Source organism: Ceratina calcarata, unplaced genomic scaffold (assembly GCF_001652005.2).
Source record: "Ceratina calcarata isolate Rehan_Ccalc_2016 unplaced genomic scaffold, ASM165200v1 scaffold229.2, whole genome shotgun sequence".
NCBI lineage: Eukaryota > Metazoa > Arthropoda > Insecta > Hymenoptera > Apidae > Ceratina > Ceratina calcarata.
The window spans coordinates 324038-349929 of record NW_017144747.1 but is presented as its reverse complement, the minus strand read 5'-3'; the positions used below and the strand labels follow the sequence as shown (position 1 = coordinate 349929).

Sequence of the window (25892 nt, the reverse complement as noted above, 5' to 3'; positions counted from 1 at the left end):
TCTTTTTTTACATTCTTCAATTCAATTTCAACTTAAATTGATATATTCTAATAACTATTCATTAATAAATTAAAAATAAATTATTAAAAAAATTATTAAATCCACCATCTTCTTTTTTTACATTCTTCAATTCAATTTCAACTTAAATTGATATATTCTAATAACTATTCATTAATAAATTAAAAATAAATTATTAAAAAAATTATTAAATCCACCATCTTCTTTTTTTACATTCTTCAATTCAATTTCAACTTAAATTGATATATTCTAATAACTATTCATTAATAAATTAAAAATAAATTATTAAAAAAATTATTAAATCCACCATCTTCTTTTTTTACATTCTTCAATTCAATTTCAACTTAAATTGATATATTCTAATAACTATTCATTAATAAATTAAAAATAAATTATTAAAAAAATTATTAAATCCACCATCTTCTTTTTTTACATTCTTCAATTCAATTTCAACTTAAATTGATATATTCTAATAACTATTCATTAATAAATTAAAAATAAATTATTAAAAAAATTATTAAATCCACCATCTTCTTTTTTTACATTCTTCAATTCAATTTCAACTTAAATTGATATATTCTAATAACTATTCATTAATAAATTAAAAATAAATTATTAAAAAAATTATTAAATCCACCATCTTCTTTTTTTACATTCTTCAATTCAATTTCAACTTAAATTGATATATTCTAATAACTATTCATTAATAAATTAAAAATAAATTATTAAAAAAATTATTAAATCCACCATCTTCTTTTTTTACATTCTTCAATTCAATTTCAACTTAAATTGATATATTCTAATAACTATTCATTAATAAATTAAAAATAAATTATTAAAAAAATTATTAAATCCACCATCTTCTTTTTTTACATTCTTCAATTCAATTTCAACTTAAATTGATATATTCTAATAACTATTCATTAATAAATTAAAAATAAATTATTAAAAAAATTATTAAATCCACCATCTTCTTTTTTTACATTCTTCAATTCAATTTCAACTTAAATTGATATATTCTAATAACTATTCATTAATAAATTAAAAATAAATTATTAAAAAAATTATTAAATCCACCATCTTCTTTTTTTACATTCTTCAATTCAATTTCAACTTAAATTGATATATTCTAATAACTATTCATTAATAAATTAAAAATAAATTATTAACTATGGTTGAAACCTTTCTCTCACTATCTAAATTCTACTTAATTAATAAATTCTTTCTATGCAATTTATGTCCACGCAATGCACGTGGCAGATGCATGAAAATAATTAAAATAATTGCAGGGGGAATTACTTGATGCAAGGAATTTATACATTTTAATCACGTTCGTGACCAACTTTATGTTCCGCCAACAAGTCATAAAGAAGCGAAAGTGTCCTTTGTCGGTCGCGTGCCTCAAATTCTGTAAACCATTATTGCATCTCTAATAAGTTTCTAATTTTTTAGATACTTTTGCTTTCCCTCAAAGAGAGAGAGAATGTAGTTTCAATTTTTTTTTTAACCGCCTCTTATATTGGCTCAGACCAAGAGGTATTTTTTTCTATTTACCACAAAACATGCAAATGGCATTGTGCTCGCTAGACAATTTCTCTTTTACCAATATCGGTTTTCTCCGACCAGAGAAAAAGAACGATTATTGTCAAAGTTCTCCAAAATCCGGAACAAGTGAAAACAGCGGCTGACTCCATTCCAGGATTCCCCTTTTGGGATGAAAAACCTGAAGAGGACGCCGAGTTTCTCCGGTTCACCGGTTATTCCCAACAATTATCAGACCTGTTCTCCAGAACGTTCGTCGATCATCGTAAACAATCGCAAAAATCGATAAACCATTTACAAATTTGTTGAACTATATTAGGTCAATGCAGAAACATTAGCCTCATTCAAACTGACACACAATCATTTTATAATAAAAATGTTTTATCTAGTCATTCCTGGTTTCTATTATTCTTCTTAAATCAGACACAAACATTATATAACAAAAATGTTTTATCTAGTCATCCTTGGTTTCTATTATTTTTCTTTACAAACAGNCAGAATGGAATTGAGACACGTTGAGATGAAACTGATATTCTAAATTAGAATTTGTTTAAAAAATGGTCAGCTTGCTTTTAATAGGACTCGGTGCACGACTCTCACTGGTTTTTCTTTTGCTAGCTGCAAGAATGCGGCGCTCATCTTTTCCCGTTTCGCCTTTCATCTCGCTCGAATGGTACAGGAGAAAGGGAGACCAGCGATGGTACCGTAACGTCCACCTTTCTCTCATCTCAACTGGCCAGCTACATTATTTTCAGGCTCTACTCCACTTAAACAAATTTATATCTTATTTGCCATCCTCTTCATGGACATGGAAGATTAGGTTTAAATCAATACAGGAAATAGCCTTCGAGTTAGGAATTATTCTTTTGCATTTCTTCTTCTAAATATGTGTTTAATAATGAAACGTTGGATGCAAGTTTCACCTGTCATTTTTATTAATATTGCTGAAGCAATTTGTACTTTGGATTGACCAACTTTACTTTACTTAAACGTTAGGTTTCGCATTTGCTATCCTCTTGATGGACGTAAACACACAAAGATTAGATTCGAGTCAATACAGGAAATCTTCTTTAAATCTCTTTCAGGAAATCCTTGTTTTGCATTTCTTCTTCAGCTTTAAAGAGGTTTTAATATTAAATTGAACGATGCAAGTTTCACCTAACATTTTTATTAATCATCGAAGTCATTTCTTCATTTCTTTAAGGCTCATACAAACTTAAGTTAATAAAATGGTGACATTTACTATATTTGTTATAAAATCAATTCTTTTGTAGAAACTCAACTCAACTGAAGTAAAAGAAGAAATTAGAGAAGAGACTTCCAATTCCTCAAAGGTAGACACGATACCAGTTACTGAAGAGCAAGAAGAAATTGTAAAGGATGGGAATCATACAACGGTGGGTATTATAATTTACAACAGGTATTTAAATTGAAGAAGACTTATCGCTTCCACGTTGTGAAGGATTTTTGAATGAGTCTGAGTAATGGCGATTTCCTCGCTTTCCCTTCCTGATTGCAAACGATTCACTTTCGATGCTTGGAGTCTAACTTAACAGTAAATGAAAATATTCTGAGTCATTCTAGTAAGCAATAAATTCGAGAGTGAAAAATCACCGACGCAGTTAAGCAATTTTTGTAACGAGGGTGTGGAAAATGTTTTGTGCCTGATTTATTATATCAGAAATGAGAAGCACTTGGACTATTATTCACGCTTTCACTTAAACGTAGAAGGTGAATGGTAGTTATGAAATCTAGTTAAACTGTCACACATATTTATTATTATATTATAAACAGACTGATTTTTATTCATTTTGTATGAAATTTGATTAAAACTTTTTATAACTATTTATAAGAGACATAAGTATACTGATTTTTGAACAGTGCATTCTGTATGCAAAAACGTAGAAAAGTTATTATACAATATTTAATAAATAAAAACTTAATTTAATATTTCATTATAATAATTTTTTAGAATAATTTCATATTAAAAATCCTCAGTCCAGAGTTTAACAATTTTATAATTTTATTTATTTATTTTATTTTATAAACCTTTGCCCGTTTATTTCACAGAACGACCAGCAACAATTTAAATTCCCTAAGCAGATCAGGAAAAACGAAACCGACCCATACCCGACATTTGTCGACGAAGTACCAAGTAACTTTACAAGATCCACGAGGGCCAGTCGAAGCGCAGCTAACGAGACTGTCATCGTGGAGTACATACCTTCCCAAGAGATACCAATACAAAATTTAACCGCGACGACCAAGTACTATCCGCAGGAAAATGGCTCGAACGATTTGAATCAAACGATTCCTGAAGACAACTTGGGTATCGAAAGCATAGGAGATTTTGGTCAACGAGTTCGTTCGCCAAACAGACAAAGAATTAACGAACACATTGGACGATTCAGACCAAAACAGTCTTTAGACTCCACGTCCACTGAAGATCAAAGAAAATTTAGGAAAAACATTCGTTTTTATCTAACGAAGAAATTGAACATATCTGATGCAAAAGAACGACTTCCTTTTGTTTTACCAAAGATTACAGAATCCCAGAAAGGATTGAAACTAGAGGAATCTGAAGAGAATCACACGGACACTCAGTTTATAACTAAGGATGTCCCTTCATCTACTGCAGGGCCAATAGTATCGGTTTCATTAGGGAAATTCTCAGGACCTATAGTAGTCCCAGATCTCCCACGGCAGAAGAAATACACTACCACTCCGTATTACACCGAGAACGAAGTTTCAAGACCAACCGAGCCTCCGGTTGAAACACCAAAATCAAAAACGATAGAAAATTCATACCCTATCGCATCATCTATCGTTCTGAATCCACTCCAAGTCGGTGTTGCTTTAATGAACGCAGGCCAGGATCTGAATTTAGTAAACGACCAAGTTCCCTTGATAAAAGAATACATTCAGACTGAAACTGAAGTACCTCAAGTATCTGACATTAACAACGAAAGCCAGATCCAAAACGATTCTCCAGATTCTGGGAATTCGACCTCAGGAGACGATCAAGCGATAGAGCAAGAACAGATATCAGAAGTAGTGGCGTCAAATCTGCCTAGCCAGTCAGTGGAGATTCAGAAGTCAGTGGAAATATATCACGCAGCCCCTGTGCATGAGATTCACTATCCCATGGAGTTCGTTCCCCATTCCCAGCCACTTGTAAAACAACGTGTCAATCAAGAAGAGTACAAGAAACCATTAAGAGGTCAATTCAAAGAGAGACCGAGTCAAGTGAATATTTATAAAAGCAACGAGATTCTTGACGAAGCCATTCCCTTTAATCAGGATCAGAATAGATACGAATACCACGTGAATGATAACGACGTGATCTATTCTGCTGGCAGTGGTCAGGTTGACCAAACGGTGCCTCAGTCTGAGACACAAGTCTTTGGTGCTAAGGAGCAACCAGATGCCACCCAGTACGACCAGACGGTTGTAAAATATTCCCGAGTGAACCCTGACCAACAGAGTGACTTCATTTCGTCAAAGTCTCAGCTGCCAAGAGGGGTCGAAGGTCTGCCAGGCTTGGTGAACCTGGAAACTTCACAAGGACCACAAGAACCGCTTCAGGTTCAGCCAACGGACGTAAGGGGTTCACAATATCCTGCCGAGAAGGCCCATGTGTCGCACCTGATCGACGTGGTTGAGAAGAAGGTGCCGTTTCCTGTGGAGAAAGTGATAGAAAAACAGATTACTATCCCTCAACCGTTCCCGGTGCACGTACCGGTTGACAGGATCGTGGAGAAACAGATTAGAATCCCTTATCCTGTCCACGTGGAAAAGGTGATCGAGAAGAAGATACCGATGGCCATTCAGAGGATAATTATACCAGTGCCGATCCATTTTCGAGTGCCCCAACCGGTTCCGCTTCCTGTGGAGAAGGTGATAGAGAAGCCTGTGCCGATTCCGATACCGGTGGAGAAGGTCGTGGAGAAGACCGTTCACATTTCTAGGCCGTATCCGCTGGAGATTGAGAAGCCTCGGTACCCGATGGAAAGTACGAAGCTCGCCAAGTCTGGGCCAATGATTTACAACGATGGGAATTACCAAGTGATTCGACAGAATTACCAGCCACCTTTGGGACCTACTTATGACAATGAGCAGAATTACCATAACTCGACAGGACAATTTTATGGTAGTTATGTTGCTATCAGTCGTCCTTATGGCAGGCAACCACAACTGATACACGTGTTACCAAAGAAATTTGGCACGTACAGTGTCCAGTATCCAAATACATTGACTTATGCTGTGAACAATGGGAACTTGGTTGCTTATGGTAGGACTGCTGACAAGGATAAGGTTCTTAAGGATGAATACATGGGTCCAGTGCCGAGGAAGGTACAGGGTTCGATTGGAATGCAGAAGTCTTTGTATCCGGATGTGCAGTCGAGTTTGAGAAGGACGAGGCAGGAAGCTGTGAATACTGGAAGCTTCAGGCAGTCGAAGATGGAATATGGTTTCAAACCACCGATGGTACCTTCGGTTCAGTATGACGAAGAAACCGCGGCCAAGGTCGAGTAAAATTATGTACAATTTTATTGTTGAAAGTAGCAACGCGGGTTTTTAACATCCTGCAATCCCCCCTATTGGTCGCCTCTTACAAGAAGCAGGGGATTTCTTCGTCCCTAACCACAGGGAAGGTGTGGGTGACTTTCTCGTACTCTAGGTAGTGAAGAGACTGAGAGACAGCGTGATGAAAAATACTCAGACTTTAACAATGCATCTCAGAATTTTATAAATTCTTATATGCTGCCATTGCGTATCAAATTGATATACTAATATTTTTCAATTCGAAAAATAAGCTTACAGACTAAGATAAGATATTTAACCAGTATAATTGTTGACGAATTGTTATTACCCCGTTAAAATTCTATTATAGCTTTTCTACGTTCAGTTAATAAATTTTAATTAAGGAAAATGTTTTTCGTTCCTCTTCGTCCCAGTCCTATTTGTGAGTGGAAGGAATGCACCGTGGTGGAATTAAGTGTTTATTCTTGGACGGTACTTGTTTAATTATTCGAACAATATATTAACAATCGCCGTAGATCTCGTTGGGTCGATGGAGAGAGAGAAAAAAAAAAGAAGAAATACAGAAAATACTGATACAGTTAAAATAATAATAATAATAATTAGGACACTCTGGAGCCCCGCCCAGGAGATAAAAAAAGTCGTTTTCTAGTGGATGAATGATAATGCGCATTGCAAATTTACCCATACGCACATACATACCTATACATACATATATTCATTTTCATATAATATTTATATTTATATAGACTTCTATATTTATATAACTTTATGTATAATCTGTAAAGAAGGTGAGTCAGTGTCGCTCAGTTTCCTCGTTCGTCTGTAAAACCTATGTACAACGCTCGTCTCATTGGAATATATAAAAATCGTACAGTAGAAACTCGACAACTAATTGCCATGCATAAATTCCTGACATCGTTTCATTTTGTAATCACAACTCGTGACTCTCCGCACGAATTATAATCTGTCGAATGTTAGATTAAAAAAATACAGCAACGTAGAGTTAACAATCCTTTATAATTTGTTCGCAACGTTCAACTACATAATCTGCAGGTGTATACCTCGAAATTACAAATACTACTACGATCTTCGATATAATATTAAGAAAAAGGAGATTCCTCTCTCGCTCTTGCTTAAGGATGTATTGGCTATACAGTCAGTCCTAAAAGTTTATGTACTTTAGAAATTTGTTTTTTTTCTCAAAATATCGAAAAATACTTCAAATTAAAGTTGTTTGCCTTCTAACTTCGATATTTAACGAGTTACGTATGATTATTTGGCATTTTATTGATGTTGACAAAATCCGACCATTCCACCGTCGAAACGGCGAACTTTTGGTAAAAATTTTCGTTTTTTGCCAATAACTCCCAAACCGTTGGAGATACGGGAAAATTGCATAGGACCTTTCTTGTAGAGAACGACGAGATCTACAATTTCTGTATAAAAACTTTTCGCTAGCATCAATATTTAGCGAGTTATTGACAAAAAACGAAAAAACAGTTTTTTGCAAATTACTCGTAAACTATTGAAGCTAGCAAAAAGTTTTTATATGGAAATTGTAGGTCTCGTCATCCTCTACAAGAAAGGTCTGATGCAATTTTCCCATAGATCCAACGGTTTGGGAGTTATTTGCGAAAAACGAAAATTTCGCAAAATCTGAAGGGGTACCCCTTGGAAAAATTTCGGAAAAAAAAAATTTTTTTTTTTTCTCGAAATATCGAAGAATTTTGAAATATGTTCTAAGAAGCGTCAAAAATTTTATTATCGAATTCACTTAAAATTTTGCAGGTAGCTTTTTAATAGTAATAGGAATCTATAATAACAAATTCAACATGCCAGCATTGTTTAAGTATATAGCCCATACATCGTTAATCGCACCCAACCGTAATACGTTTTTTGTTTAAAAAGTAAAATCAAATACCGCTTCGCGTATGCCTCACCGATTTGTTAATTTCACGATCACAGCTGCTACGGAAGAAAAACTGTACACTGACGTTCCCCGCGCGTAATCTAGATAAAAAAAAAAGAAATGTACAAACGCTTAACAACAACGCTCACGTGTGGCCAAGCAAGCTTAATAAAGAGAAAGCTACGCTCCTCTCTTTATGTTCCTCTCTGAGAAAAGAAAAAAGAAACACTTGGTCCGTGATATGACTCGCTCTTTTCCCGAGGCCCTTACAAACAGTCCCTCAACACCCCCTTGTCCCCCGGTTCGCCTCGAACTGCCCGCCGAATATAGTATGGAATGTTCTGCTTCGTTATGGTACATGGACAACGTGAAATTAATATTCTGCGATAATCGTATTTACAAGACTTACAAATCGCACCTAAGATGACACTAACTCGTCACCGGTCGCACTTCTGTCTCGCGACACAGAATAGTAACACAGAAACGAGAATGATTCGTTGAATCCGTGTTGAAATAGTTTCCAACATTGTTTCGTTGTTAAATAAAGGAAATGACCGGGTCGAGATTAGAAGTGCCACGGATACGAGGGCATCCCTACGTGAAAGCAGTGGCGTAGCCAGACGCACCTGAATTTTTCCTCACCCTCGAATCAAGCTACGTGATTTCCTATCTCGTTTAAAAATCAGCAGACACAGTAATACCTCGTGTTGAACTCAGTCTTGTGGTTCGTTAAGAATCCCCCCCGACGAAAATAAATATATAACTCTGAATCGTGAAAAAGAGTTACCCTCGGTTCCTGCGTTACTCAAACGAGTCATACTCCTCCTTCTGTTCTTCTTATCTCTAACTACGTCACTGCGAATGAGTTAAACTATCTAACACTCGGACTTGTCTTCCTCGACCAGCTGCTGGGTGTCCTTCCCCGAGTCGATGGGAGTCGGGTCGAGCTCCCTCCTCTTCAGATGCAACTGCGGCGGCTCTTTGTGCTGCACACTGGACGGTTTCATCTCGGCCGGCAGCTCGTACATGCTGCTGGCGCTGGTACCGTTCGTGGCGCCGGTCTCGGTGTTCACCGCGTCGTACATGGGATTGCTGAAGTCCCTGTTCTTATTGCTCACGTCGCCAAGATTGTACTCCACGTCAAGTGGCTCCTGCTCGATAAAAACGATCCGTCGTGATATTACTATTTATCATCAAATGGAAGTATGATAGAAAAGAATTACGTACCATTCTTTCGTGAGCTGGCACGCCGAACTCGACGTTGCTTCCTTGCCTGAAGGACACGCTTTGAGCACCGGTTAAACTGCCAAGGCCTCCCGGCTTACCGCTAAAACAAATTTTTATAAATAATAAGAATTTGCGAAATTGTTTTAAACAATTAAACGAATTCGAGAAGATGAAAACTTACAATGGCCGTTTCTTGAGCACCATAATAACAGCAGCAACACCGAGGAGAATAAGAATAGAGATGACAATCGGTATTACGATCGCAGCGGTGGCATTGTTCGCCCTGGCCCCCAGCAGAACTTCGCAGAATTCTCCAAGGAACGGAGAAGGACAGTCGCACAGTAGCTTGTCGTCGACTTCCTCGCACAGGCCGCCGTTTCTACAGGGGCAGATCCTCGGCGCCGGGAGCGGTCTCTCGTTAGTCGCGTCGCAATGACGTTCGTTCGACCTCTGCAGAGTCTCTCTCTGCTGAAGAGGACCGATGCTGTCCGAGCAGAGACACCGACTGCCACCGGGGATCGGGACGCACAGGTGCGTGCACTGATCTTCGTGGCAGACGTTCCTCAATGAGATATTGTATCTCTCCTGGTGGTACACCTTCACTCCGCCCGGGTTTTGTACGTTGGGGATGACGACTTCCGGAACTCCTCTGCCGAATTTATCCTGCTTGAGCAGCTCACCAGTTTTCTTCGCGACCCAGTAGAGGTTGCTCTCGAAAACGTCCAAGGAAACCGGGTGCCTCAAGCTCTCTCCCTTCAGGATCATCCGTCTGTTCAATCCATCCTAAACGAGGCAGACATTCCATAGTAAAACTCGACTTCATATATTAGAATTACCTGAAAAAACTTACCTGTTCGATGGATTCTATGGTGTTGAGTTTAATATCGGCCCAATAAAGAGTATGCTGCATGGAGTAATCAATAGTGAGAGCAATGGGATGCGCGATTCTTTCCGTAACCAGCTGTTTCCTTCTGTCGCCATCCATCCAAGCCGTTTCGATCTTGGGCTGATTTCCAGCATCGGCCCAAACGATTTTGCCAAGCTCCGGATCCACTACAATCGAAGTCGGGATCTCCAATCCGACTGTTATCAAGCTTCGACGGTATCTACCGTCCGCTTTCGAGACCATCACTCGCCCGAACAACGAGTTTCCAGTATGATCGATCTCCGCCCAGTAAAGATTGCCGGAGATCCAATCGACCGCTAGACTCGAGAGACCCGAACCAGTTTTTATGTTCAGATCCTGGGCGTAACCGATCTTCACCTGTCCACCCTTCGCGTTCACCATGTACGATCTCTTGATAGACTTGTCATAACCGTCGATCCAAAACACGTATTCAGACTTCGGATCGAAGTCCAGCGCCTGTACCCTTTTTTCGTTCGCTATCACTTCCATCTCTTCTCTGCTGCGAAGATCGTAACCTCTGATCCCGGGTCCATTGGCGAACAGAATCGTCACGTCGGAGTCTATGGCCTTGCAGACGCCGCTGCGATTGTCCGATAGTTCGAAACCTTCTCGGCAAGAGCAGGAATAGGTGCCGTTCACGTTGGTGCAGATCTGAGAGCAGTAGTGCTGGCCGACGGCGCATTCGTCGATGTCCTCGCAGAGTTTCCGGTTGTTTTGAGATATTATGTAGCCCCGGTAACAGGCGCAGATGTAGCCGCCTTCGGTGATGTTGTGGCAATAGTGGGAGCAGCCGCCTTTGTTGCTGTCCAAACAGGGTTTATTGTGATCTGTGACGAAAAATGTATGATTCAATCATTGAACATGTCGTAAGATTCTTAAGGGATAGCTGAATTCTTGTTATCTAGGAGGTAAATTAAGGAACAGAACAAAGGGAGAAAGATATGGAAGCTAACCAAGCCTACAGAAGCCTTTACACAAAGAGGCGAGAACACTTCCAAAGAACGTTTTCTCTATCATTCATAGGGTGAACAAAAATACATATACTCACGACAGCCCAGCTCATCGGAAGTATCACCGCAGTCATCTGCCAGATCGCAAAGTTTCGATCGGTCAATACACTTCTTGTTAGCGCAAGTATATTCCCTTTGGGGATCGCACGGCCGGACTTTGGTAGCGCACATGGTCATATTATTCTCATCAGAACCATCACCGCAATTGTCAATACCATCACACAGTTGATACTTAGCGATGCACTTGTGGTTGGCGCATTGGAATCTGTACGATGTGTCGCACTTGAAGTTCGCTGGAACATATCAAATCATCTGATTTACCACGAATTTATTTATTTATTAAACTAACAAGCTAATCGTTAATCACGCTAACAAGATTATCGGTAATCACGATAAACAAAGATGACAAATCTTACCACACATGCCAGCATTCTCATCGGAATTGTCACCACAGTCGTCCGTTCCATCGCATATATCCTTCAGTTGCACGCAGAGATTATTCTCGCATTGGAACATCGACTGTGGACAATATCTTCCACCCGGATACCTCGGCGGACATCCCATCTCGTCGCTCATATCTCTGCAGTCTCTTGTCCCATCGCATCTCAAGTACGACGCTATGCAGTGTCCGCTGGCACACTGGAACGTATCTCCCTTGCAGACGAACTTCTGGCAACCATGTTCGTCGCTATTATCCCCGCAATCGTCCTCGTTGTCGCATCTCCACCTAGAAGCTATGCACTTGCCGTTATCGCATTTGAACTCCGACTCCGAACACTCCCTGTAGCGACCCTTGCACATAGTCTCCGCCTCGTCGCTGCCGTCCCCGCAGTCATCAGCAAAATCGCAGAGCCATTGTTTAGGCACGCATCTGTTATTGGCGCACTTGAAGTCCATCTTCGGATCGCACTTGGGGCAATTCTCCGGGAGTTCGTCGGATCCGTCGCGGCAATCGTCTTTACCATCGCAGAACAGCCATTTAGGTATGCAACGGTAATTAGCATGGCCGGGGCAACGCTGCCAGCCGATCGTGCAATTCCTCTGTCGGCACATGTACGCCGGTTCGTCGCTATCATCGCCGCAATCGTTGTCCGCATCGCACATCCATACCTTCTGGATACATCTACCATTTTTGCATGTGAACTCGGTGCTCGGGTCGCACTGTCGATTATGGCAAATCGCAGGGTCCTCGTCGCTACCGTCTTTGCAGTCGGTGTCCCCGTCGCATTTCCAAGACTCGTGGATGCAACGACCAGTGCTTTTGCACTTGAATTCCAGTTCGCCGCACTCCAATGCACAGTGGGCCTCGTCGCTCTTGTCCCCGCAGTCGTCCGCGCCATCGCAGACGGCCACGCTCGGCCTGCAATTTCCGTTCGCGCATTGGAAGATGCTGGGTCGGCAAACGCGAGCTGGGCAACTGCTAGGTTCGTCAGAACCGTCTTTACAGTCCTTTTCACCATCGCATTTCCAGTACCAGGGTATACATTTCTCATCTGGAGGACCGCATCGGTGCTGGCCAGACGTGCAATTAGCTTTACAGGTCTTGCCGTCTTTGTCCAGAGTAAACTGATTCGGACACTGGCATTTATATGAGGTGACACCAGGTTGGCCGTAACCCTCTAATAAATAGGAGCTCGCGGGAGGTGAGATGAGGCACAGATGCGAGCATCCGCCATTATTCTCCCTGCAGGGGTTTTCATAAGGCAATTGTCTAAGGGGATGGTAAACGTGGATGTCGTACGGTCTGTGAGTGGTGTTTCTAAGAACTCGCAAATTGGCACCGGAGAACTTCTCTGCTCTGCTGATAGCCTTCAGGTTCCAGTCGGTCCAGAAAATTAAATCGTCGAATACAGTAATAGCGAAAACGTGTGGCACGGCGTTACCAGTGAGAACTTTACGTCTGTTATGTCCTTCCAAATCGGCGAACGCGATGTAATCCAAATGAGCATCGGCCCAGAAGATTCGATCAGTGAAGTAGTCGATGGTCAACGCATTCGGCCAAGCTATACCGTCGTCCCAAGTGAGAATCCTTGTAAAGTTACTTCCGTCCATTCCCATTTTTCCAATGTATCCTTGAAGGTGCCACGACGTGAAGTAGAGGTACCCTGTGCCCGGGTGAACGACGATGGCGCGTGGATCAGATATAGAAGTCAAGAGAGTTTTTCGATTGGTGCCGTTCAGCTCGGCCACGTCTAAGTGTTTCGAGTGCCGGTCGAGCCAGTATAGTTTCCTACCGACCCAGTCGATCGCTATTCCCTCCAAACCGAGGCTGTCGTGTCTGATAATCGCTTCTCTCTCCCCTCCCGCGATCGGCGCCCGGAATATCGTCTTAGCGGTCACGTCGCAGAAGTACAGCATCTGCTCCGAGTAATCTGCGTCCAGCGCGACGACGTTGATCAAGTCCTGATGCATCAGACTATAATTCGACGCGTCAATCGACATGTTCCGTACGTAGTATTTGTTCGTGAAGATGATCCACGGTTTGATGTTGTCTCTCCTCTTGCAAGTGTGCTCGTCGGCGGCTCGCTCGTACCAGTAGTTGTTACACTTGCAGTAGAAGCTTCCCGGTGTGTTCTGACAATGTTGGCTGCACACTTGAGGCGTCTCGGTGCACTCGTCTATGTCCTCGCAGGCTTTACCGTCGTCGAGGAGTCTGTATCCTGGATTGCACTCGCAATAATAACTCGTTGGAGTGTCGACGCATTTGTGGGCGCATTGATTCGTCTCGACTGTGATACATTCGTCGACGTTGCAGTGAGCAGGCTCGTCGCTCTCGTCTGCACAGTCGGGTTCTTTGTTGCAAACCAATCGTTGGTCGATACAGTTGCCATTCGCGCACATGAACTCGCCTGGGTTCGGGCATGTCGTGTTCTTCACCTTCGGTGCTGTGAATTAAATGAATTAATTTTCAGATTTTTGGTAATATACAAGCAAACGTTTTCTTTTTATGTAATAATCTAGAATACTTACCGCATCCATCTTCATCCGAATGATCCCCGCAGTCGTCCTGACCATCGCACCGGAACTGCTTTCTTATACACTTGAAGTTATGACAAGTGAATTCGTCGAAGGTGCAAGGCATGTACCTCGAGTTACAGAATTTCCCTTCGTCGCTACCGTCCCCACAATCGTTATCATGATCGCATAGCCAATTCTCGTTTAAGCATCGGCCGTTATTGCAAGTGAATTGATTCTTGGCGCAAGGTGCCGGCGTGGGACAGTGGTGCAAGGTCACGTTCTCATCGGCACCGTCGACGCAGTCGGGATCACCGTCGCACAACCATTTCTTCGGGATGCACTGAGCCCTGTTCCAGACTTTGTTCGCAGTGCAAGTGAACTCTGTCTCCTCGTCGCATTTCCTGTCGTTGCACTGGTGACGCTCGTCCTCATCGGAGTGATCCAAACAGTCGTTATCACCGTCGCAAATATAGATCCTTGGAATGCAATTCCCGTTATCACAAGTGAACAAATCACCGAAACAAGTTCTGCCTTCGGACTGACAGTAACCCCGTGGTTCGTCGCTACCGTCTAAGCAGTCGTCGTCCCCGTCGCAGTACCAAGTAGCCGGGATGCACCTGTGATTAGGGCACCTGAAACTGCTCTGAGGACACGTCCTCTGAGCGCAGTGCAACGGATTCTCGTCGCTGTTATCTCCGCAATCGTTGTCCCCGTCGCAGAGCCAATACGGTTCTACGCAGATGTTAGTCTTCTCGCATTTCAGATGATGAGGCGGACAAGTAGTGTTCCTAGGGCAACGCTCATGGGTCTCGTCCGACGTGACGTTATCCTTACAGTCATTAACACCATTGCAGACCTGCGATAGAGGGATACAGCGATAGTTGGCACAAGTGAACTCCTCGGCGGCGCAAGGAGGATACACGCAGCCCTCTTCGTCGCTGCCGTCCCGGCAGTCGTTCTCGTGGTCGCATTTCCAGGTTTTAAAGATGCATCTACCGTTGTTACATCTGAACTCGTTCGGGCTGCAAGAATGATAGGAACAGTAATTGGTGTCCTCGTCGGAACCGTCGCCGCAGTCGTCGTCGCCGTCGCACGCCCACATCCGCGAGATGCAACGCCCGTTTCGACAAGCGAACTTGCTGGAGTCGCAGGTCACATTCTTGGGTACGCACATTCTATCCTCGTTCACTAATCTACTGTTGTCGTCGCATTTACACTCAGCCGCGCCGTTTATACCCGGATGGCAGGATTGATCGCAGCCGCCGTTTGTTATATTGCAAGGATTCACTTTGCACTGTTGCCTCGCCGCTGAATAAATATGCAAATCCCTCGGCGAATCTTCCAAACGTTTAACTAACTCCACTTTGTTCGCACCTGTGTGTTTCTCAGCTCTATAAACTCCTCTTAATTGTAAATCAGTCCAATAAATGTGCTCCCTGAAAACAGTTATAGCGAAAGGATATATGGTCGCACTGACCAGGACTTGTCGATTCCTTCCATCCAATTGTGAACGTTCTATCTTCTCCCTGACTGCGTCGGTCCAGTACAGCATACGGTCTTCATAATCGATAGCTAATCCACTCGGTTGAGAAAGATCTTTGTCTATAATAGCTTTCTTTAAAGAACCAGCCATGGTAGTCCTAAAGATTTTTCCAGACGTTCCGAAGCGACCCCAGTCAGTGAAGTAAAGCGATCCGTTACATGGATCGACTACGATAGCTCTAGGCCTGTCCACTCTGGCAATCATTACTAAATTAGTCCCATCTAAATCCATCGCGTAAATACTATTATTAGAAGAATCGGTCCAATAGACTTTCTTCTGTGTCCAATCATAAGATATTCCTTCAGGATTGATTCCTTTGTTGATCAGCGGATGGATGTCTAAGGAAGATGGATGATCCGCCTGCATCCATGCTATCTTTGCCCAGGGCCTGATTTGAGTGAATAATAATTTCTTATCTTGATAATCGAAGTCGACGCCGACAACGTTTGTCAAGTTTCCTACAGGATTAAACGGTACGCTTGTGTTCTGCGGGTCCAACCCAATCGACCTAATCTCTGTCCGCGTAGCGAATACTAAATATTCGTCGACATTCTCGCAACTCTTGCCATCGCTTGCTAGCTTCCCAACCGAGCAGTCGCATTTGTAGGGAACCGACATTTCCTTAGGCATGGCGAAGCAGAGCTGTTCGCAGCCTGCGTGTCCTTCTGGCGAACAGGGATTCGTTGGATCAGGCGGTTGACTGTTTTCATCGAAGATTACTATGTCCCTCAGCTTCGGTAAATTTGATCTGACCACTGTTGGTAAACTGATGTTACTCTGCTTGCTAGCTTTGAAGACGGTGGCGAGGTTCCTGTCGACCCAATAAACGTCGTTACCATAAATAGCGACGCCCATAGGGTTCGGTAAATTACGCCTGATAATCTCGCGCCTTCCACCGGTGTAAGCGAACTTCTGAATCGTATCTTGTTTAGAGTCTACCCAGTAGACATCGTGTGTGGCAGGGTCGATCGTTATGTCGCGTGGGGTGCTGATGCCGGAAGTGACTATCGGTGTCCAGTTGCTTCCATCCAAATAAGCCTTACCTAATCTAGGATACTGGCCATAGTCTATCCAATAGAGGTATCGCTTGATAGGATTCACGGCTAGTTCCCGAGGAGCATCCATGGTCTTCTTCACCAGTACTTTCCTATTACTTCCATCCAGTTTACACACTTCTACGTAATTGTCGTGGGGGAACACGTTTGTGAAATATAGATTGCCGGCGACCCAATCTACAGCAAGGCCTCTGATACCGTTCGAGCCGATCCCCTGTTTCACAATATGCTGCAACTCTGTACCGTTCGGTCTGATCCTGAAAATTCCGTTCCATATCTCTCGATTGAACTCCACCCAGTAGATCCAGTTCCCTGCGCTGTAGACGTCCACGTGAAGGATATGATGTCCTACGCCTGCGATCGGCACCATAGCTTCCTTCGCATCTTTAAGACTGTACCCCCTGGCTACGTCCAACTGAGTGACCACCGCAAAAGTCTTGAACGGCTCGCAGGTAGTGTCGCTGACTTTGCGATACTCCATGCCGCAAGCGCAGACCCTGGTCCCTCCGGAAGCTGGGAGGCAGATCTGTTTGCAGTCACCGTTGTTCACGAAGCACGGATGAGCCCCGGTGACACGTTTCTTGTAAATACTCAGTGTCTTTAATTCAGAATCGTTGTCAATTATCGTAGTGGGGTTGCCACCGTCGGGGAGATCGACTCTTTCGATTTTATCATATCGAGGATCGAGGAGGTATAATTTAGACTCGTGGACAGCCAGTGCTTTTGGTAAAGCTATGTTCTCTGAAACGATGGTCCTCATATTTTGCCCGTCCGTTGAAACAGCTCGGATCAGAGCCGGATAGGAAGAGCTGAAGTAGATAGTCTTACTGGGGATGTCGATTGTAATAGCCTCTGGTTTGTCAACGTTCTCAATCAGTACTATAGGATTACTTCCGTCCATATTTACTCTACCGATTTTCATAGGAATACCGAAACTCCCGTCGTCTACCCAGAACACGTGACCCTCTAGTGGATCAACGCACATGGCCTTCGGTTTAGCTACAGACGTCTTATTCCCATCGTTGGCCAGAACTATCGTCCTGTACCTCGTTTTACCATCTACTTTAATCGCCTCTATATTAGAAGCGTATTTATTTCCAATGAATAAATTCCTGCCTAGCCAGTCGAACGCCATGGCAGACGGAGCTCCAACGATTCCACTGTCGCCAGATGGATTTGGGAACTCTGTCCTGTTGCCACCACTGTAGGGAGTCATGAAAATCGTTCCGTTCTCTTCATCGTCATCCTTAGTCTGTAACCAGTAAATCATTCTCTCCTTTCGGTCGTAGTCGATGAATTTACCACCCTCGACCCCGACGACAGGACTTATGTATCCGGTCTTCGTGCTACCCGGTAACAAGGATACGTCGACGATCTGAGAGCCACGTAGAACCATTAAATAAGGAGTTTCTTCTAGCGTGCACTGGCCGTTCGGTTGTAATTTAAATCCAACTTGGCATCTGCAAGTGTAGCCCTGGGGGTCCGTGGGAGATAATAGGCAAAGGTGAGCGCATGTAGCAGTTGCGCAAGGGTTCGGACTGACCGGCTGGAGAACGGGATGATGAACGTGTATAGACAATGGCTGGGATATTAAATGCGAAACTACTGTCTGATTGACACCATAAAATTTGTGTGCGGATAAAACTCGGTTCAGTTGCCTGTCCGTCCAATACATTGTATCTTCGAACAGAGTCAGAGAATGCGGATGTAGGAGATAATGTGAGCCAGCTAATACTTGGATCCTCTTGGTGCCATCGTAGAGGCAAGTGTCGATGAAATCTAATTTACTGTCGGCGAAGTATATTCGCTTATTCGCTATATCCAACGCCAGACCGTTCGGCCAATAGATTTTAGTGTTTATTATCGTTGATCTATTAGTACCGTCCATGCCAATCCTTTCAATTCGCGGATTCTCACCCCAGTCTGTCCAGAACAGCCACCTGGCTCGAGGACTCGGGTCTAAGCACATGCCTCTAGGCTGTGTGATGTTCTCTTTTACTAATATCATTCTACTAGCACCAGTCTCTTTAGCTACTTCGATAGTATTCAATTTTGAGTCCAGCCAATACAAGTTCTTGCCGATCCAGTCGTAGGCAAGTCCTTCGACCAAGTCTAGTCCGGTGGAAATCACGTCTTCCGGGTCGCTACCTCTGTCTAGCCTAGAAATCTTCTTTAGCTTCATATCTGACCAGAAGATCGTACCTGTGTGCATGTTGCTAGCGGTCGCGACGACGCTCACGACGTTGATAGGCACTCGTTCTAACGCCTGATCCTGCAGATCGGCTACTAGAATCGTGTGCCTATTAGATATGATTAAGAACGCCGCACTGTGGTTGAAAGCTTTGCAGGTATGCTTGTCCTTCTCCAAAGTGTAACCCTCGCCGCAGTAGCAGAAGTATCCGCCTTTGATATTAACGCAAACTTGAGAGCAACGACCGGGAGGATCGCATTCGTCCATATCTTGGCAAGTATATCCGTCCTTGCTGAGCTCCTCGCCAGGAGGACACGTGCACTGTTTGCCCAGAGGCGTCTGGATGCACCCGTTGCTGCAGAAACCTCCTCTGTACTTGCACTCTTCGAAATCGCAGACCGGACCCTCGTCGGTGCCGTTAGGACAGTCTGGTTTGCCGTCACAGACGCTGGTGATGTTCACGCAAACGTCCGTAACGTCGGGACACTTCCATTGCTGCGAGTCGCATTTAAACGGCGGCGCGGTGCAAGCGTGTAACTCTGTGTCCTCGTCGGAGCCGTCGCCGCAGTCGTCCTTCCCGTCGCAGATGTACGCCTTGAACACGCACCTCTCGTTCCGGCATTTAAAGAATCCTGGCTGACATCCGACTTGTCCGCAAGATGCTGGCTCGTCGGATCTGTCCGGGCAGTCCGCGGTACCGTCGCAGTACCAGCTACGTGGGATGCAAATCGCGGAGCTGAGACACTGGAACTGTTTATCGGTGTTGCACTGATCCGGCGCTAGGGAAGGGCAGCCGACCTCGTCACTGCCGTCGTTGCAATCTGATATACCGTCGCATTTGTACGAATCAAGGACGCACATCTTCTGATCCGCGCAGGTGAACTGCGGCCCTAAACAAGTGACCGGTGGGCAATCCATCTCGTCTTGCTGGTCAAAGCAGTCGTTGTCCCCGTCGCAGACCCAGGACCTCGGTATACAGTGACCCGACCTTGGACAAGTGAACTGGAAGTAGGAACAGGTCTTAGAAATCTTCACGCAGAATTCGCCTTCGTCCGAACTGTCCCCGCAGTCGTTCTCAGAATCGCATTTCCAAGTATTAGGTATGCATCGATTATTAGCGCAGGTGAACTGATTGGCGCTGCAAGTCACGTTCGGGCAGCCGACCTCGTCGCTATAGTCACCGCAATCGTTCTCTGAATCGCAGAGGAATCCCATGGGAATGCATCTGCCTGATTTACATTGGAACGCGTTCGAAGGGCAGGTAGGTTTCGTGCAATTTCGTTCGTCGCTGTTATCCAAGCAGTCGTTCTCCCCGTCGCAGACCCAGGTATGTGAAATGCATCTCTGATTCGCGCAGGTGAAGTCCCAAGCGTTAGGACAAGCCTCCAAAGGCGGCTCGGCCACCGGATCTGGCACACAGCTCTTTGAATCTTCAGGTAAAAGGCTTTCTCCATAAGGACAACCGCACACTTTAGTTAATCTCCCCGTGTCGTACTCACTGCCGCTATTATGTGGCACGGCGAAGCACAATTTTTCACACCCTTCGGTGTTAACAGCGCACGGGTGATCCGGCAACGAAGCCTGTATATAGCGACTGTAAACTTTCACACCGTACAACCTATTCGTTTCTGGTTGCCGTATAAGAATCGATTCTTGTTCTCCGGTTTCTTTGTGAAGTCGAATGATAGCATCCAGCCTCCAATCGGTGATGTACATCCACTGTTCGTGAATAGCTATAGAGAACGGATGCCGGATCAATCTAGAATTCACCGTTCTTACGTCTGTACCATTTAAATTAGAATGCTGGACGTGATCGAGGAGAGCGTCGCACCAGTATAGCCTATCTTTCGCAAAATCGATAGCCAAACCGTTTGGCCAGCCTAAAGTCAAATTCCTGAAGACCATCAAGTTCGTGCCGTCTGTATAAGCTCTGCTGATGTTCGCAGGCCTGTCCCACTCGGAGAAGAAGATAAACCCTTTGTTAGGATGAATAACGATTGCCCTCGGTCGTTTCAAGTTCTTCAAAAGCGTCCTGCGATACGTAACATTCCTCGTGCTGAGAACGTTCAACGTCCCTTTCCTAGAGTCGATGTAATACAAGTTCTTGGCAGCCCAGTCGACCGCCAGACCCTCCACACCTTCGTTCTGACTAGCCAAGACTACTTCCCGGCCGGTGCCGCTCTGACGAACTCGATAAATCACGTCTTGGAGAACGTCGCTGTAATAAATGTACTGATCATGTGCGTCGTAATCTAAACCGACGAACCTCGCTCTCCTTGAAACGACAGGTGACATTGCGTCGCTGAATCCCTCCATAACAGGATCGAGCACCCGGCCCTTGATGAACCTCTGTTGGGAGTACATTAAGAATTCCTGAACTAAATTGCAATTCCTCTGGTCGCTGGACAGGCGCCAGCCCATATCGCAGGCGCATCGATAGCCCAATCTATTATCTTGATCACTGGCCGCAGTAACTATGCACATGTGCTGGCAGCCGCCGTTATTATTCCCGCAAGGATTGGATACCGTCGGTTGAGTCAGAGAATGTAGCGCCTTGATGCCCTTGGCATCTTTCATTTTATAGACCGTCTGTATAGAAGAATCGCCCTCTGTCTTGTCCACGCTCATTATCGCCTGCTTCGTGCCGTCTGTCCAATAGATTCTGTTCTCGAAAAGTGTCAATCTCGTCGGCGACGGCGTGTGCGGTCCCCTCAGCACCATAACCCTGTTCTTTCCTAAATAATCGGCAGTCTCGATGTAATCTAATTGAGAGTCGCACCAGAAGATCCTCCGAGCGATCACGTCGACAGCGATTCCGGAGACTTTGTAAGCATCCTCGAAGATCACTGGGAAGGCCACAGTCCCGTCCATGTTAGCCCTTATCACTTGTTTGCTATCGGCGATGAACATTAAACCAACCGTAGGATCCAAACTGATGTCAGTTGGGTTCGTCAGGTTCGAACTCAGAGCGATCCCATGGTATCTCCCGTCTAATTCCAGCACGTCGATCTTCTGAACCATCGAGTCGACCACATACAACTTCTCACCGATCCAGTCAACCGCGATGGCCACCGGGCTCCACGAGCTGGTCAAGTAAATAGCAACTCTCGAACTAGAGTCTTCGCTGTTCAGAGGCTCCGAATGCACTTTCTTCGTTTTGATGTCGCTCCAGAGGAGGAGATCTCTGGAATAGAAGTAGTCCACTCCGCTGGCCCCAGTGGTATTGGCGACGATGGTCTTCTCCTCCCCGTTTGGTGACATCCTCCAAACTGCCTTCTCTTGGGCGATTAGGAGCTCCAATTTCACGCCGGGGTGCTGCTGCGCCCGGCACTTGTTCCGACCCTGCAACGCGAAGCCCGAGGCGCACCGGCAGGTGTACGAACCCTCCGTGTTCTCGCATAACTGCTCGCAGAAGCCCCATTCCGAACACTCGTCGCGATCTGAACATAGAAAATAAGATTGTAACTCGGTTACATGCGCGCGAGGCGGTTCGACGTACCTACGCAGGTCGTTGAATCATTCGCGAGGACCCAGCCCGCAGGGCAATAACAGATGCCTCCCGAAGGCGACGCCCGGCATTTGTAACGACACGATAACGATGCGCACACGTCCGACGCTGTGAACAGAATTCACCAAGTTAAAAACTAGATTTTTCATCTTCGAATTGTAAGAAAATACCTGGTCTGCGGATCCATTTTATAGTCAGTTAAAACAGAAGAGTTTACAAAGATTTATTAAACATTCGAAATACCGTGGCTTGAAATACTTACAACAAGAAGCCTGTTCGTCGGCCTCGTCTTCGCAGTCGGCCTTGCCGTCGCATACTTGGGCTCGGTCTATGCAGAGCGGCTTCCCGTCGGGCGTTCCTTTAGGGCAGACGAACTTGTTCCGCGGGCAGGAAGTGGTGGTGCAGGACTTCTCGTCGGATCCGTCCTGGCAGTCCTTGTAGCCGTCGCAGACGAACGACTTCGGTATGCAGAGGGAATTCTCGCAAGGGAACTGATTGATCGTGCACGGCTGGAAATCTAAGGATAGACGACTTAATACTCTGAGCGATCTACGAATTTAATTCGATTTTCACATAACCGAGACCCACTGCAATTCTCCTCGTCGCTCTTATCCCCGCAGTCGTCCTTATAATTGCACCTGGCCGACTGCTCGATGCAACGCTGCGTGGAGTTGCACCTGAATTGATCCAACCTGCAGGCCGGCTTGGAGTTGTTTTCGCATTTCTCCTCGTCCCGACCGTTGCGGCAATCCAGGTAACCGTCGCACTTCTTCTCCTTCGGGATGCACAGCTCCGGCGTCGTGTTGCCGCACCGGAAGTCGTCCGGCTGGCATTTCCTGTAATCTTTTCGTACGCGGTTAAGTAACAGGAATTATGCAACCGAACAAATTTTCTTCCATTTCCCTTTCCCTCGTCCCTACCAGAAGCACGTCTGTTTTTATTATCACACGTTTTGTTCGCGTTACATAAAAGATGCTATCATTAAAGGACGTTGTGTCATTAACGAAAAGTCACCTTATCATTCCGATCTGCGATGCAACATTTGCATTGTTATCGCGTGACATTAAGATCTCGGGCAACAAGTGTTAACGCTCCAGAGTGAATTGGCAAATACTCACTGCAGCCGGCTTCGTCGGTCCCGTCGACGCAGTCGACAGTCATGTCACATCGTTGATGGGGAGGTATACAGTACGTTTTATTGAAGATGTACTGGCCGCAGGTAATCTGGCCAGGTTCGCAATCCGGCGGCGCTGGACAAAATTAAATTTACTCAATTAACTTCTTCATATTTTCTTAATTAATAAGAAGTCAGAAAATGAGAGTACACAGCTTTAGAAATCAATAAATTTTCTATTCCTACCATTTTAACTTAACGTCTTGTTTTAATTACTCTTGCATAACGCAGATAAAATTATCTAACTCTGTTATTATCCAAATATGTACTGTTCATTTGAGGAACCTCGAGTCGAAATTAATATATGCATGTATTCTTAATTCAGAGGAAGGAATTTTAGAAATTCTTGCTTACTAGTTAAATCTATTTACATCATGAATTAGTAAATGACATTATAAGCGTTATTAAGATAATTAAATCAATTAAACAAACGACGTATGAAATCAAAATGGATTGCATAATGATTAGACTGCAGATTTAGTGCACTTATAGAAAAATTGCACAGTAAATGACTCAAAATGACTGATTTTTAATAGAGATAAATAAAAGTAGTCCTGGTGTTAAACAACTGATACTCTAATACTTGTGTGTTGAAGATAATAGTTTTTAATCCCATGTCTGCATTTTTTTTTCCTATGAAGTCTCACGCGTGACGGAAATGCATCGAAGAGGATTCGAATCCGGAAACGTTTTTGTTCACGCAGTTTCGTGCGTTCTTATGCACCGGAACCGGAAGTCAGGCTAATTTTTTCCGGCAATCCTCCCAACAAATGAATGAAGAACTACTTACTGCACGCTTGAAATTCATCTTCCGCGTTATCGCAATCCTTCTGATAATTGCAGACCAAGGTGCTCGGTATGCAGGTGCCGTCCAAACATTTGAAGCTGTTCACGCCGCAGCCGCTGCCATCAGCTACACAGAACCCAAGCAACAACTACCATTATTCACTATAATATACTAATAAAATTTCGCATCTTCATAAGGCGAAAGATAATTCTTTACATAAATAAATATTTTCCTTATAAATAAATAATTTCCTGGAAAAATAAATAATTGCTTGAAGACACAAAATCTGAGGATGATCGAATTTAATCGACTGAACGTCTTCGCCAATTTCTAATCTATAAAAAATCAGAAAGAATTTGAAAGCTGCTTAGGAATAGGAACACTCGTGACTGGATGGCTCGAGTGCATCGATGGCGTGATAGGTGAAAAGTTCAATGGATGCTGTTAAGGTCCTCCTGGGCCGGGCGAAAATAATTCGCTTCGCGGAATCGAACGATTTTCAGCCGGATGATAAAAATTATACCGCAACGATTCCCGGCAAACCTGTTCCCCGCCGATTCGCAGATAAGATCTATCAGGCACCAAAGGGAAATTAAAAAAAAAGACCGTAATTACATCTTGTAACGAATGTACAACCGGACCCAAGGAAGGAAGTGATATTATACGTCCGAGCGTAAACTCTCTCGGCATAATCAAAGACAGGATTGCACATGTTCTTAATAGACGCTATTTGTCAGATTTAAACGTTAGGTAAAAGTAGAGAGACATTCGGAAAGCGAGGAAAGTTCTCTTATCGTGCGTAAACCGACAACAGCGATTAAGCTAATTCAGTGATCAATTACTTGGCTAAGACTGTACAAGCCAAAACATTCCAACGGTTATTAGATATTACATTAAAAAAACATTGTGAGAAATCTCTTAGAAGCTAAGCTCCTTAGAAAAGCCATTACGTTTTCAATTCTTCTTATAAAATCTATAAGGAATTATTTACTGATTTTTATAATGTACAGTTCTTAAACTTTTGCCAGAGGTCTCAGAGCTCGTGCAGTCTTAAGCTAATTCAGTGATCAATTAACTGACTTAAAAGAAAAGCGTACCAATTTTTTTTATACCAGAAATCAGGTACAAAGAGAGACAATGCAACTTTCTACGAAATTTATGGAATAAACGGGCACATGGGAATCAACCCTGTTCCCAATACTCGTTGCACGCTCGCGCGATTATAATTACAAGAATAATTGCGCGAGATATCTTCATTAAAACCACAGCTGCGATGTTATCCAACTTCTATTAAAACTTTTTCATTAACTATCTCATTTATCGATAATAGAAATGCAGATGTTTGTCTCGAATCGAACGATTTCTGTGGTGTTAATTAAGTAAACGAAAATAAGTAAATAAGGTAAACGTCCCAGTTTCTACTCGCTGCCATATTTTTCTTTAATGTTATATTAGAGGGATTGGAACAAGAAATCCATTATTTTTTATCCTAATAAGAAACTAAAACAATGGATCTTT

General features: G+C 43.6%; 2 protein-coding genes across 2 annotated transcripts in view; both read right to left on the bottom strand.

The window, feature by feature from the left end:
- Nucleotides 1-25892, bottom strand: part of RpL37-1 (ribosomal protein L37-1) — a 63773-nt gene that overhangs the window by 2812 nt on the left and 35069 nt on the right. The window lies entirely within an intron of this gene.
- The window catches only part of mgl (low-density lipoprotein receptor-related protein megalin), a 34107-nt gene continuing 16102 nt past the window's right edge, over nt 7888-25892 (bottom strand). The window contains exons 2-13 of the mRNA XM_018020496.2: nt 24378-24500; nt 23532-23663; nt 23002-23256; nt 22676-22930; nt 22405-22521; nt 14129-22345; nt 11575-14043; nt 11197-11451; nt 10092-10975; nt 9423-10024; nt 9242-9341; nt 7888-9165 (exon numbers count right to left, since the gene is read on the bottom strand). Of these exons, the coding sequence (XP_017875985.1) occupies nt 8890-9165; nt 9242-9341; nt 9423-10024; nt 10092-10975; nt 11197-11451; nt 11575-14043; nt 14129-22345; nt 22405-22521; nt 22676-22930; nt 23002-23256; nt 23532-23663; nt 24378-24500 (13685 nt within the window). The 3' untranslated portion in view covers nt 7888-8889. The remainder of the gene's footprint in view (nt 9166-9241; nt 9342-9422; nt 10025-10091; nt 10976-11196; nt 11452-11574; nt 14044-14128; nt 22346-22404; nt 22522-22675; nt 22931-23001; nt 23257-23531; nt 23664-24377; nt 24501-25892) is intronic.